We start from the raw sequence: 14,766 nt of genomic DNA, 5'->3' as shown, positions 1-14,766 counted from the left end.
ATACTTTCCTTCATCACTGAAGTCTAGGTTGGGTCTCCACCAGAGTGCTTCCACAGCTCTTCCCCTGTCATAGTGCATATACACTTGTCTTTCTCGTCAATTAAACAAAGCTGCTTAAGGGCAGAACTGTATCTTGTTCAGTATTATGTCTTCAGCGTAATGCTGCAAGCACATGATAAATTAATGATCATTTCTAGGCCTTCCTGTAGTCTCTAAAGCTGTTATGTAAGTGTAGACTAGAAGAGGTCTATGACTTGGCCTTCTATATTCCAGACACAGATTAGGAGGTGCCAGAGGCTTAGCATAATTTACAAATACTTAAAACACCTTACCATTCAATTTGACTTGTCTCACTAAACTGTTTTTTGATTCATTTTGCCTTTGTATCTGTAAGACCTGATTCTAGTACTTTCTCTGCAAGAGGTTGGTCAAAAATTTTTTTTCAGCAGAAACCCTTCCAGAATTACAGGATTTAGGAAAGATATCAAATTTTATACAAAGTTATAGTTTCTAAAAAGCCAAATAACATCTAAGTTACTTACCATTGGAGTTAAAAAGAGGAAATTGTGATCTATTTCAGGCCCTTTAACATTACTTTTCTCTTGAATATGCTTCCATAGAAGTGCTGAAATATCTAGGATTATGTGTTCAGGTGTTTTTTTTTTTTTTTTAACAGTGCTGGCCAGGCGCAGCGGCTCTCGCCTGTAAACCTAGTACTTTGGGAGGCTGAGGCAGGCAGATCACTAGAGGTCAACAGTTCGAGACCAGCCTGACCAACATGGTGAAACCCCATCTGTACAAAAAAATAACAAAAATTAGCTAGGCATGGTGGCGCGTACCTGTAATCCCAGCTACTCGGGGAAGCTGAAGCAAGAGAATACCTTGAACCTAGGAGGCGGAGGTTACAGTGAGCTGAGATGGTTCCACTGCACTCCAGCCTGGGTGACAGGCTGTCTCAAATAAATAAATAAATAAATAAAACACAGGGCTAACATATTTGTGAAAACTATTAACGTAATAAATGTCTTTGTCAGCATGATTCTGATATATTTGGATATTTTAGACATCTTCAGAATTTTAACATGGCATGTGTTATGCTCCTGATTGTTAAAGTGTGTTTCTCTAATATGAAAATTATTAAGTAGCCTTGGGAATTGTTTTGTGTTATAAATGCAGCTTGAGTCTACTGAAAGCATCCTTCAGGAAGCTACATCTTCCATGTCTTTGATGACCCAGTTTGAGCAGGAAGTATCCAACCTCCAAGATACCATGCATGGCATTCAAAATAATGAAGAGGTGCTCACTCAAAGGATGCAAAGCCTTAATGAGAAATTTCAGAATATTACGGATTTTTGGAAGAAAAGCCTAGAAGAAATAAACATTAATACAGACATTTTCAAATCAGAAGCAAAACATGCACATTCTCAAGTAACTGTCCAAATTAACTCGGCTGAGCAGGAAATAAAATTGCTCACTGAACGGCTAAAAGATTTGGAAGATAGCACACTAAGAAATATTAGAACAGTAAAAAGACAAGAAGAAGAAGATCTCCTGCGAGTAGAGGAACAGCTAGGCTCTGATACAAAGGCAGTTGAAAAGTTAGAAGAGGAACAGCATGCCCTCTTTGCCAGAGATGAAGATCTAACTAATAAACTTTCCGACTACGAACCCAAAGTTGAAGAATGCAAGACACATTTGCCAACAATTGAAAGTGCTGTTCGCTCTGTTCTCAGAGTCTCTCAGGATCTGATAGGAACAGAAAAGAAAATGGAAGACTTGACTATGCAGATGTTTAATATGGAAGATGATATGCTGAAAGCAGTGTCTGAAATAATGGAGATGCAGAAAACCCTTGAAGGAATTCAGTATGATAATCGCATATTAAAGATGCAAAATGAACTGGATGTTCTAAAAGAAAAAGTTCATGATTTTATAGTATACTCAATGCATACTACAGGAGAAAAGGAAACTGTGAAAGAATATAATATAGAAAATAAAGGAATTGGTGGTGATTTTTAAATTCATGACATTTATTCTGATGAACCATATCATTATACATAAATTGATTAGTCCATTGATTTTGAGTTACTTTGATATGCCTCATCTTATCCTACATTATTGGAAAATAAATGAGATGTCCACACAAATGGATTATCCACATAAAGCTTTTTAAGCACTGAAACTTATTTCATTTTAACCATTTTAAATAGAAATAGTTCTTTAAAAATGTTTCTCTACTTTTAAAACAAGATACTTAATACTTTTAATGTTTTTAAAGCATTAGTGGATATCATTATTAATTTCACCTATTATATTGGACCCACATATATTGATGTCTCCAGGGGCTAATGAAGAGTATTTACTGCTTCACTAAATGACCCCAATTTGCCATTTTTCAAACCTATGTCTCATACCTTTTCTGTCACCTAATCTTAATGTCAGGTTGGTTGGTAATGTGCCTGCCTCAGCCAGTTCTTCACTTTCTTACATAATTCACTGCAGGTTAAGAATCCATACAACCAAGTTCATGGGAGTTTTGTGTAAAATAAAAGATAACATGCGTGAGGGAGAGTCTGGTGCCTTTGCTATGAATTAATATGCACTTTCTGAAAAACTATGAAGCCTGGGAAACATTTTAGTTTTTGTTAAGGTTCTAAACTGTGTTATGGATACTTGTAAGACTTTTAAAATCAGAGTAAGTATGTTCTTACCTAAGGCCTTTCTTAGGAATTATGTGTATATACATCTTTGAAATATCTTTATATACCTGGGTTTTAAGTTCCAACTGTGTTAGACATGAGTTTGCTAGATCCATGATCTCTAGATGGTTTACTTAAAAATAGCCGGGCGCGGTGGCTCACGCCTGTAATCCCTGCACTTTGGGAGGCTGAGGCGGGCGGATCACGAGGTCAGGAGATCGAGACCATCCTGGCTAACATGGTGAAACCCCGTCTCTACTAAAATACAAAAAATTAGCCGGGCGCGGTGGCGGGCGCCTGTAGTCCCAGCTACTCGGGAGGCTGAGGCAGGAGAACGGCGCGAACCCGGGAGGCGGAGCTTGCAGTGAGCCGAGATGGTGCCACTGCACTGCAGCCTGGGCGACAAAGTGAAGACTCCGTCTCAAAAAAAATAAATAAATAAATAAATAAATAAATAGTCCAGGCGCAGTGGCTCACGCCTGTAATCCCAGCACTTGGGGAGGCCGAGGTGGGCGGATCACGAGGTCAGGAGATTGAGACCATCCTGGCTAACATGGTGAAACCCCGTCTCTACTAAAAAATACAAAACATTAGCCGGGCATGGTGGCGGGTGCCTGTAGTCCCAGCTACTCGGGAGGCTGAGGCTGGAGAATGGCGTGAACCCGGGAGGCAGAGCTTACAGTGAGCCGAGATCGCGCCACTGCACTCCTGCCTGGGTGACAAAGCGAGACTCTGTCTCAAAAATAAATAAATAAATACATAAATAAAAATAAATAAGCCTGTGGTCTGTTTTGAGGGAAAAGTAACATAACTCTGATAACTAGTTATGATAATAACTATGATAGTTAAAAGTATGTCATTTTAAAGATTTCCCAAACCACTAAATTTGTTTTACGAATTGATTTTATTTGAAATTATATAATGTAGTCAACTGTATGTGGAAGTTTGTTCTTGTTTCTTTGTCAGTAACCTTACCAGTTTTATAATGAAGTTTTCAGTGGAATTAAAGAACTTGAAAGCAGTCAGTTACAAAAAGGTAGTTTTGATCAAGTAGTCTTAATATGTAAATTTGCGAGTTTTTGTAGAACCCCCAAACTCGTTCTCCATCGGAATTAAGAGGGCCTATGGTAGGCAGCCATGAATCATAAAAATAAGCCTGGCGAGTTCTGTTGTTAAGGGGCATAGCATTAATTTTTGCAGTATTAAAATTACACTTCTTGACTTCTGAATGTCTCATTTGCGTGCACTGACAAAATTCTATTTGTTTACTTTTATTTTAATGCTAATAAAACAGATTATAAAGTAAGCTGGAACTTTGTTGTTTTAACCTCCATCCTGTCAAGGCAAATGTAATTTCTTCTCTTTTACTCTTCACGTTTAAATATTTTTTTCTCACCTATCACTACATTTAATATAAGGTTATTTGAACTTATATATACCATGGTAATGGTTACTGAAAGTAAATGAAAACAATGTGGCCACTGTGCTCTATGATGATACAAGGGAAAGAAAAACTGCACTTCTACAAGTATAACATGAGAAAACTATTAAAGTGTATATGTGTGTGTATGTGTGTATAGATATGTAGATATAGACATATCCTGTATTTATGAAGAGGTTTTCCTATTAAGAAATTGTTATTATAGAGATTTAGATGTACTTAATTTGTCTTTTTGTTTCTTCCATTCATTTATTTAACCCAGATGCTTAAAATTTCAAAAACTTTCCTGTATATCAAATATTAAATTACATTGTTAGTCTTCTCTTTAGGGAAAATTACCAATATCCTAAAACACATTTTTGTATCTTTGTAACTGATAATAAATTTTATATCAATTAATTTCTTATACAGTGGCCAGGCACAGTGCTGCATGCTTGTAATCCCAATACTTTGGGAGGCTGAGGCAGAATGGCTTGAGCCCAGGAGTTTGAGACAGCCTGGGTAACATGGTGAGACCTCGTCCCTACAAAGAAAAAAAAAAAGTGTAAGGAGAGGTGGGGCCAAGCACAATGGCTCACTCCTATCATTCCAATACTCTGGGACGCTGAGGTGGGAGGATCGCTTGAGCTCAGGAGTTCAAGACCAGCCTGGATAACATGGCGAGACTTCATGTCTACTAAAAGTCAAAAAAAAAGTGCATCCCTGTGGTCCTAGCGACACAGGAGGCTGAGCCCAGGTGTTCAAGGTTGCAGTGACCTGCACCACTGCATTCCAGCCTGGGTGACAGAGCAAGACCGTGTCTCAAAAGCATAAGAGTACTGGATCAGCTGGGCGCAGTGGCTCACCTCTGTAATCCCAGCACTTTGGGAGGCTGAGGTGGGCGGGTCACCTGAGGTCAGGAGTTGGAGACCAGCCTGGCCAATATGGTGAAACCCTGTCTTTACTAAAAATACAAAAATTAGCCAGACGTGGTAGCAGGTACCTGTAATCCCAGCTACTTGGGAGGCTGAGGCAGGAGAATTGCTTGAACCTGGGAGGCAGAGGTTGCAGTGAACCAAAATCAAGCCATTGCACTACAGCCTGGCAACAGAGTGAGACTCCAAAAAAAAAAAAAGTACTGGATCAATTTTTTTTAATGTAACATGAATAAATCACTTTTACAATACAAGTACCTACTTTAAACTCTTGAATATACAATTTTTAAATGTAACATTGCCTTAAATTTAGCTAAATGATCAGAAACTATTGACTAAGTATACTTGTATATTTTATAACTAAAACTCCACATTTATTAGCCTGTATGGCTTCATAGAAAAACCCATAAGATGCAAAATTAGTAGTAGTATGTTTAATGTCAACCTAATTGTAAACCTTTGTATGAATCTATAAATTGTTCAAATTTTGATGTATCATTACACAACAACGATGCTGAAAATTTACCAAACTCAATAAGAAAAAAAAAAACCATCCTTTGTAGACTTACCCCATATTTGCACAGTTGACAAAAGCTCTATAAATTTTCCTAGCACCTGCTCATTTCAATTTATAAGCTATTAATTAATCTTGAGACAGGATCTCACTCTGTCACCCAGGCTGGAGTGTAGCAGCGTGATCACAGCTCACTGCAGCTTCAACCTCCTGGGCCCAAGGGATCCTCCCATCTCAGCTCCTCAGATTGCGGGAATTACAGGTGCACACCACCATGCCCAGGTAATTTTATTTTTTTGTAGAAACAGTCTCATGTTGCCCAGGCTGGTCTCAAACTCCTGGGCTGAAGCAGTTCTCCCACCTCGACCTCCCAAAGTGCTGGGATTAGAGGCGTAAGCCACCATGACCAGCCTATAAACTGTTAATTTAATACAAATCAAAATACTCCACCCCAGCTTTATACAGCAGGAAAGGAGAGAACTACCATTTTAGCACCTGTTAAAATGACATACCCACACATGTGTCAAGCATTTCTAGGAGATGTGCATTCATGATCATCATTCCTTTTTTTTTTTTTTTTTAAGACAAAGTCTCACTCTGTCCCTATGCTGGAGTGCAGTGGTGCAATCTCGGCTCACTGCAACCTCCACCTCCCGAGTTCAAGCGATTCTCCTGCATCAGCCTCCCAAGTAGCTGGGACTATAGGCGCATGCCACCACGTCCAGCTAATTTTTGTATTTTTAGTAGAGATGGGGTTTCTCCATGTTGACCAGGATGATCTGGATATCTTGACCTCGTGATCCACCTTCCTTGGCCTCCCAAAGTGCTGGGATTACAGACGTGAGCCACTGTGCCCGGCCTTCATTATCATCATCATAACAGCTGTATATATTAATTACCTACCTTGTGCCAGTCATTATCACTAATCCTTACTACACCTTTGCTAGCTATTAGACCCATTTTACAAATAAGGAAATGGAGACAGGAACATGGGGAACCTTGCAATCACACTGTCGACCTAAGTCTGTTCAATTCCAGAGGCCAAGGACATCTCACTACACCGTGGAGCCTGCTACTGTTCAACTAGGGGAGAAAAATCACAACAAATCTGCTGTTAGTAGAACTATCTTGATAACTCGAAAAGCAATAATTCAGTCAAATGTGTTCTCTACTATGTTGCCATTAAACCAGACTGTAAATCCCTCAAAAGCTGTAGCTGTGCTCTAAAATTGTTTGGCCCTTGAGCATAAGAAGGAATCAATAAATGAACAAATATTGGAGAAGAGGAGAAAGCAGTGCTGAAGATCCCTAGGCTGTACTCCTCTAATCTATTAATATGTTTTGCCACTGCATATTCTGGGCACTTTGTTTTAGGGCTTAGTTTTAAATAGTAAAAGGAGAGAATTATACCAATAATCGCTAAGATGTCTTCTGACTTTAAGTGGTTTTATTTACTTATTTATCCCTTTTTTAATATTAAAAAAAGTAGAGATGAGGATCTCTCTATGTGGCCCAGGCTGGTCTCAAACTCCTGACTTCAACGGATCCTCCTTCCTTGGCCTCCCAAGGTGCTGGGATAACAGGTGTGAGCCACTGCGCCTGATCTAAATGGTTTTAAATTATACAGATCAATAAAATGTCTAGGTCCTTTAATAGAATTCAAAGATCCTAGCTGGGCGCAGTGGCTCACACCTGTAATTTCAGCACTTTGGGAGGCCAAGGTGGGTGGATCACGAGGTCAGGAGATCGAGACCATCCTGGCCAACATGGTGAAACCTCTGTCTCTGCTAAAAATACAAAATTAGCTGAGTGTGATGGTGGGTGCCTGTAATCCCAGCTACTCAGGAGGCTGAAGCAGGAGAATCTCTTGAACCCAGGAGGCAGAGGTTGCAGTGAGCCGAGATGGCACCACTGCACTCCAGCCTGGGCGGCAGAGCAAGACTCTGTCTCAAAAAAAAAAAAAAAAAAAAAAAATCCTTTAGCAAGTTTTTAGAAAGCAGATTGGACCTAGAAATCATATTCTTGAACCATGTTGCTGTGCTTGTAGATCCAGGTAATGTTTAACATTACAGGACGGCATCTAGCCTCATACCTTGAATATATGATAGGAATTTAATAAATATTCTGGCTGGGGGCAGTGGCTCATGCCTGTAATCCCAGCACTTTGGGAGGCTGAGGAGGGCGGATCACTTGAGGTCAGGAGTTTGCAACATGGTGAAACACTGTCTCTACTAAAAAAAAAATAAAAAAAAAAATAGAAAACTTAGCCGGGTGTGGTGGTGCATGCCTGTAATCCCAGCTACTTGGGGGGCTGAGGCCAGAGAATCGCTTCGGCGGCAGAGGTTGCAGTGAGCAGAGATTGCACCACTGCACTCCAGCCTGGGCAATAGAGCGAGACTCTATCTCATAAATAAATAAATAATCAAATCACTGATGCACATTTTTTTTTTTCTGAGAAAGGGTCTGGTTCTGTTGCCCAGACTGGAGTGCAGTGGCATGATCTCAGCTCACTGCAACCTCTGCCTCCCAGGATCAAGCCATCCTCCCAGCTCAGCCCTACTATTTTTGTAATTTTTGTAGAGATGGAGTTTCACCATGTTGCCCAGGCTGGCCTTGAACTCTTGAGCTCAAGTGATCCATCCACCCCACCTCACAAAAGTGCTGGGATTACAGGCATGAGCCACCATCCCCAGCCTTCACTGATGTGCTCTTTTCAGCTACTGATAGACTCTTAACTCTTCTATCCATCCTAGGCAAATAGGTTAACCAAGCCCGAAGTAATTTTTAAAGTAATTTAATACAACAGTCTCTAGACTATTACCACACTGTATTGAGCTTATATTTTAGTAAAGATCAAAAGAAGTTCAAGATAGCTTGCTTTTATAAACAACCAAGTGAAACAAAGAGATTTACTAACAGCTTCTTGCTAATAATCTGATCCTTCTAAGAATAAGCTAAGCCCATTCATCGACATCTTAATTGTTTAATTGCTATTAAGCTACTTTTACCAGAGTAGATACATTAATAAATGATAACCTGGTAATGAAATAGATGAAAGTAGCCATCTAGTCTTTTCTCCCTTGGGAGATTGTTTCATCAAATACACTATATTGCAAAACTTCCTCCTTAAAAATAAAATGTGATTTTGCAATCACTTCTTGGTTTCCTTCCTATTTGTGGCTACTGCTTAATGTCATACCCACAGGAACATTTTCGCAAGCTCACTTCTCTACCAAAAAACACATTTTGGACCACCTTATCCACCAATAATTAATTTTAGCATAAAGCGATTGAGGAGAAAAATCCTCAAGTGTATTTTGAAATTAAACATTTGTGATGGGGCGAAGTGGGGGAGTTGCTACTTAGAATTATTTTGTCCTACTGCCCCATTTCCATACTTCATTATAATTATTTTGCAACTATATGGCTGCTGCTTTTTAAAGCTGCCCTCAAAGTAATATTCTGAGCCTAATGCATTTTTATTTATGTTAAATAAAACTAAATGTATAATAACCAAAACAATCTCAAAAGGTTGGCATTAGCCGAGTCAGCCAAATACAATTTAAGAAAGATAATTCAAGCTAGATGTGGTGGCTCATGCCTGTAATCCCAGCATTTTGGGAGGATTACTTGAGCCAGGAGTTCAAGACCAGCCTGGGCAGCTTAGTGAGACCCCCATCTCAAAATTTTTTTTTTAAAGAAAGATAATTGATAAGAAAACATTGAAGAAATACACAGTTATTTTAGCAAAAAGATATATTTAGATTATACTGCATATTTAATTTTGTAAAAATGTTTTACAGTCTGATTATTTGTTTTAATAAATTTTAATTTCAATTTTTTTGTTTTAGAGATGGGGGTCTTGCTATATGCCCAGGCTGCAGCACAGTTAGTATTCATAGGCGCAATCATAGCACACTACAGTGTCAAACTCCTGGACTCAAGCTTTTTTATGTCTTCTTTTCTGAGTTTTAAGTAATACATTTATCGACATTCTGTGTCCCAAACTAAACTACAAACTCCCTAAAAGCAGAGACTGTTCTTGATCATATTAGCACATACTGCATTATAGTATATGTTGTAGAATCAAGCTAGTTTTATTAATAGAAAGTTATAATTTCCTACTTTACAACATAGTGCTTTCCTAGAAAACAAGCTGAAAGTTAAATATGCAAAAGTCAAATGATTGACTTACACATTATAAATGGGATTCTTTTTCCAGAGTAATTACTGTATGTCTGTCTTTGGGCATAGGCATTAGCAATGTATTTCTAGCCATTTTACATTTGTTTCTTAATTTGTTTTTCTTCATAATTGAGCACACAGTCCATAGGCTAATCTTCTGATTGAAGCTAAATAGTCTTACCTGATTTGCATTTTTGTTTTGATTGTCCGACTTTATCCAACTTTGTATTGTTTATAAGATCTATCCATCTTATCACTGTGTAATTTTCCCTTCTTCATTTTATTAACTGATGGCACAGTGCAATAAAATGTCAAATATTTAAAGTTCAGTAAAATATTCAACTCCCCAACACTGCTATGTAGGCACGCACATGTGTGTGCACAGACACAGGACCATCATCACAAACAACAACAAAAATAACAACTCAAAATGTTGCCAGACACTTGGGTGGCTCAAAATGTTTATCAGTTAATGTGTCCAAGTTAAATCAAGATGATGACAATTTAAGAACTTTCAGTACATAATGTATGGTGGGGAAGAAGGATGGCATTGAAACATACAAAAGTTGAAAAACAGCTGCATTTGGAATCAGAATTTTAGAACCTTGGAAATTATTTTATTTTACTTATCTGTCTTCTCTACTAAACTAAGTTGAGGCCACAACTCGAGTTATACTCATCTTTATGTTCCTCATATTTTGCATGCCTAACAACATACTAGGAACTTGAGAATTAGTTGAATTATTCAAGGTCTCATGGATGGTTAGATAGGCCAGAAAACTGTTCATAAAAGTTACAGGCCAATAAAGCATAGACATATAGTCTTTGACATTGGTCCCTTCATTCTAGCATTTGCTATAACTTGTTTGCAGTTACCTTAGACCCCGAATAGCCAAAGCAATCTTGAGCAAAAAGAACAAAGCTGGAGACATCACACTACCTGATCTCAAAATACACTGCAAAGCTGTAGTAATCCAAACAGCATAATACTAGCATTTGAAAAAACATGAACTAGGCCGGGCGCGGTGTCAAGCCTGTAATCCCAGCACTTTGGGAGGCCGAGACGGGTGGATCACGAGGTCAGGAGATCGAGACCATCCTGGCTAACACGGTGAAACCCCGTCTCTACTAAAAATTACAAAAAACTAGCCGGGCGAGGTGGCGGGTGCCTGTAGTCCCAGCTACTCGGGAGGCTGAGGCAGGAGAATGGCATGAACCCGGGAGGCGGAGCTTGCAGTGAGCCGAGATCCGGCCACTGCACTCCAGCCTGGGTGACAGAGCAAGACTCCGTCTCAAAAAAAAAAAAAAAAAAAAGAAAAAACATGGACTAATGGAACAGAATGGAGAGCCCAGAAATACATCTACAAGTATATGTTCAAATGATTCTCATCCAAGGTGCCAAAAACACACAATGGGGAAAGGACATCTCTCCAATAAATGCTGTTGAGAAAACTGGATATCCTATGCGGAAGAATGAAACTGGACCCTTATGTCAAACCATACACAAAAACCAATTCAAAATGAATTGAGGACTTAAATGTAACACCAGAAATTGAAAACTACTAGAAGAAAACATGAGGAAAAAGCTTCTTGACTTTAGTCTTGGCAAAGATTTTTTTGAATAGAACCCGAAAAGAACAAGCAACAAAAGCAAAAATAGATAAATAGGATTGCATCAAACTAAAAAGCTTCTGTACAGAAAAGGAAACAGTCAACAGAGTGAAGAGACAACCTATAGAATGGGAGAAAATACTCATGAACCATAAGTCTGAGAATGGCTTAATATCCAAAATATATAAAGAACTCAATAGCAAAAAAAAAAAAAAAACACGATTAAACAATGGGCTATGGACATGAATAGACATTTCTCAAAAAAAGACACAGTAATGGCCAACAGGTATACGGAAAAAATGCTCAACATCACTAATTATCAGGGAAATGAAAAATTAAAACCACAATGAGGTATCAACTCACACCTGTTAGAATATTTATTATCAAAAAGACAAAAGATAAGTGTTGGTGAGAATGTAGAGAAAAGGGAACCATTGTACACTGTGGATGAGAATGTATAGCCATTATGGAAAACAGTATGGAGTTTCCTCAAAAAAAAAAACCACGATGAATAATCATATGATCCAGCAATCCAACTTTTGGATATATATCCAAAAGAAATGAATCAGTATGTCAAGGAGTTATCTGCACTCCCATATTCATTACAGCATTAGTCCCAATAGCCAAGATAGTAGAATCAACCTAAGTGTCAATCAACAGATGAATGGATAAATAGCACACACGCACACACACACACAATGCTGTTCTGCCTTTAAAAAGAGGGAAATCCTGTTATTTGTGACTACATGGATGAACCTAAAGGATATTAAGCTAAGTGGAATGAACCAGGCACAGATAGACAAATACTACATGATGTCAATTATATGTGAAATCTAAAAAAGTCAGACTCATAGAAGTACTGAGTAGAATAGTGGTTACGAGGGATTAGAGGGGACAGGGTAGGGCAATAGAGAGATGTTAATCAAAGAATACAAAGTTTCAGTTAAACAGGAGGAATAAGTTCTAGAGATCTATTGTATAGTATGATGACTATAAATAATAATAATACATACTTGAAAACTGCTAAGAGGCCAGGCATGATGGCTCAGGGCTTATAATCTTAGCACTTTGGGAGGCTGAGGCGGGCGAATCACTTGAGATTAGGTGTTTCAGACCAGCCTAGCCAACATGGTGAAACCCTGTCACTACTAAAAATACAAAAATTAGCCAGGCGTGGTGGCGCACAACTGTGGTACCATCTACTCTGGAGACTGAGGCAGGAGAATCATTTGAACCCAGGAGGTAGAGGTTGCAGTGAGCAGAGATTGGGCCATTGCATTCCAGCCTGGGTGACAGAGTGAGTGAGACTTCCATCTCCAAAAAAAAGAGAAAGAGAATTTCTAGGAGAGTAGATCTTAAATATTTTTATTACCTACAAAAAAAAAAAAATGAGGTGATAGATATATTCATTACCTTGATTTAATCATTCACAAGATGTGTGTAGATATGTATATCAAAACATTACATTGTACACAATAAATATATACAATTTTAATTTGTCAATTATACCTTAGTAAAGCTGAAATAAAAAAGAAGTTATGTTGCCTTGTCTTACCCAGCAAAGCTCGATTGGAAGAAACTTTCTTTTCCCTTCTCCAGCAACTGAAAAACCATAATCACTGTCTCATGTAGCTCATTTTATTACTGTACAGAAGACCAATTGTGAAAATATTATAACATAAAAAGTGTAATTTCCAGTGACATTTCATGAAATTTTTGTAGTGTTTCCTTCTTATTCATTAGTAATTCACTTACATTGTTCTAAATTCTCTTACTTTTGAAGCCATCTTTTACCATATGCTTTCCAGAAGAACAGTAAAGTTGTAGTTAAAAAATAACATAAGGCAAGGTGTGGTGGCTCACACCTGTAATTCCAGGCATGGATTTAGGAGGCCAAGGTGGGCAGATAACCAGAGGTCAGGAGTTCGAGACCAGCCTGTCCAACATAGTGAAGCCCTGTCTCTACTAAAAATACAAAAAAAGTTAGCTGAGGTGGGGGTCGGTGCCTGTAATCCCAGCTACTTGGGAGACTGAGTCAGGAGAAGCACTTGAACCCAGGAGGCAGAGGTTGCAGTGAGCCGAGATCATGCCACTGTACTCCATCCTGGGTAACAGAGCAAGCCTCCATCTCAAAAAAAAAAAAATTAAATTAAAAAGAATTATAAAATTTAAGATGAATTTTAAATGTTAAGCTTCTAATAAATTTAATCATTGTGATATTATATTTTCTCATAGTGGCAGAAATCTGAAGCTATCGTGGAACAATTGAAGTCTTTTCAAATAATTGCTCATCTAAAGCGTCTACAGGAAGAAATTAATGAGGTAAAAATTTGGTCCAATAGGATAACTGAAAAACAGGATATACTGAACAACAATCTGACAGCGCTTTCTCAAGATGTTACAAAAGTAGACCAAAGTACAACTTCCATGGCAAAAGATGTTGGTCTCAAGATTACAACTGTAAAAACAGATATACGACGGATTTCAGGTTTAGTAACTGATGTAATATCATTGACAGATTCTGTGCAAGAACTAGAAAATAAAATAGAAAAAGTAGAAAAAAAAACAGTAAAAAATATAGGTGATCTTCTTTCAAGTAGTATTGATCGAACAGCAACGCTCCGAAAGACAGCATCTGAAAATTCACAAAGAATTAACTCTGTTAAGAAGACACTAACTGAACTAAAGAGTGGCTTCGACAAACATACAGATAGATTTCTAAGCTTAGAAAGTGACAGAGCCAAAGTTCTGAAGACAGTGACTTTTGCAAATGATCTAAAACCAAAGGTGTATAATCTAAAGAAGGACTTTGCCCGTTTGGAACCATTAGTAAATGATTTAACACTACGCATTGGGAGATTGGTTACCGACTTACTACAAAGAGAGAAAGAAATTGCTTTCTTAAATGAAAAAATATCTAATTTAACAATAGTCCAAGCTGAGATTAAGGATATTAAAGATGAAATAGCACACATTTCAGATATGAATTAGTCTGTCATTGGCATTAGAGTAAGGTAATGTTTTAATGGGACCTCTCGTGAGAAGACTGGTAAATCAGAAATAATATTTTGGAGTAAAAGTCATTTTATGTTTAATCCTATTTTGTACAGTAAAAATAAAACTTTTAAACAGGTCGGTTTTCTAAAATAAATATGCTAAAACCTATTTTGGCAACTTTATATAGCAAGAACTTTATCCATCCTTCTGACATACATGTTGTTACACACACACACACACACACACACACACACACACGTAGGAGAAGAATCTGCTAGTAGCATAGGGAGATCTCGAAGGGACGGGATCTGAATCCCCACTTGCCCTCTCTGGCTGCCAGGGAGCCCAGCATGTGTGTTTGGGGACCTAACTGAAGAACTACCCCTCAGGGCACAGGGCTGCAGC

General features: G+C 38.2%; 1 protein-coding gene across 3 annotated transcripts in view; it reads left to right on the top strand.

The window, feature by feature from the left end:
* IKBIP (IKBKB interacting protein) overlaps window positions 1–14,498 on the top strand; it is a 30,218-nt gene extending 15,720 nt beyond the window's left edge. For 2 of the 3 annotated variants that reach the window (XM_031651117.1, XM_009181487.3), the window contains one exon: window positions 13,600–14,498. In XM_031651117.1, coding sequence (XP_031506977.1) covers window positions 13,600–13,633 — 34 coding nt within the window. In that variant the 3' untranslated portion in view covers window positions 13,634–14,498. Of the gene's footprint in view, window positions 1–1,176; window positions 2,964–13,599 lie in introns of those variants that run through there. The other variant, XM_003906998.5, reaches the window with a different exon arrangement.
* Window positions 14,499–14,766: the final 268 nt, after the last annotated feature.

The sequence above is a fragment of the Papio anubis genome, chromosome 9, assembly GCF_008728515.1.
Source record: "Papio anubis isolate 15944 chromosome 9, Panubis1.0, whole genome shotgun sequence".
Taxonomy (NCBI): Eukaryota; Metazoa; Chordata; class Mammalia; order Primates; family Cercopithecidae; genus Papio; species Papio anubis.
The sequence above is the reverse complement of the archived record's forward strand: the minus strand, read 5'-3'. Positions and strand labels throughout refer to the sequence as shown.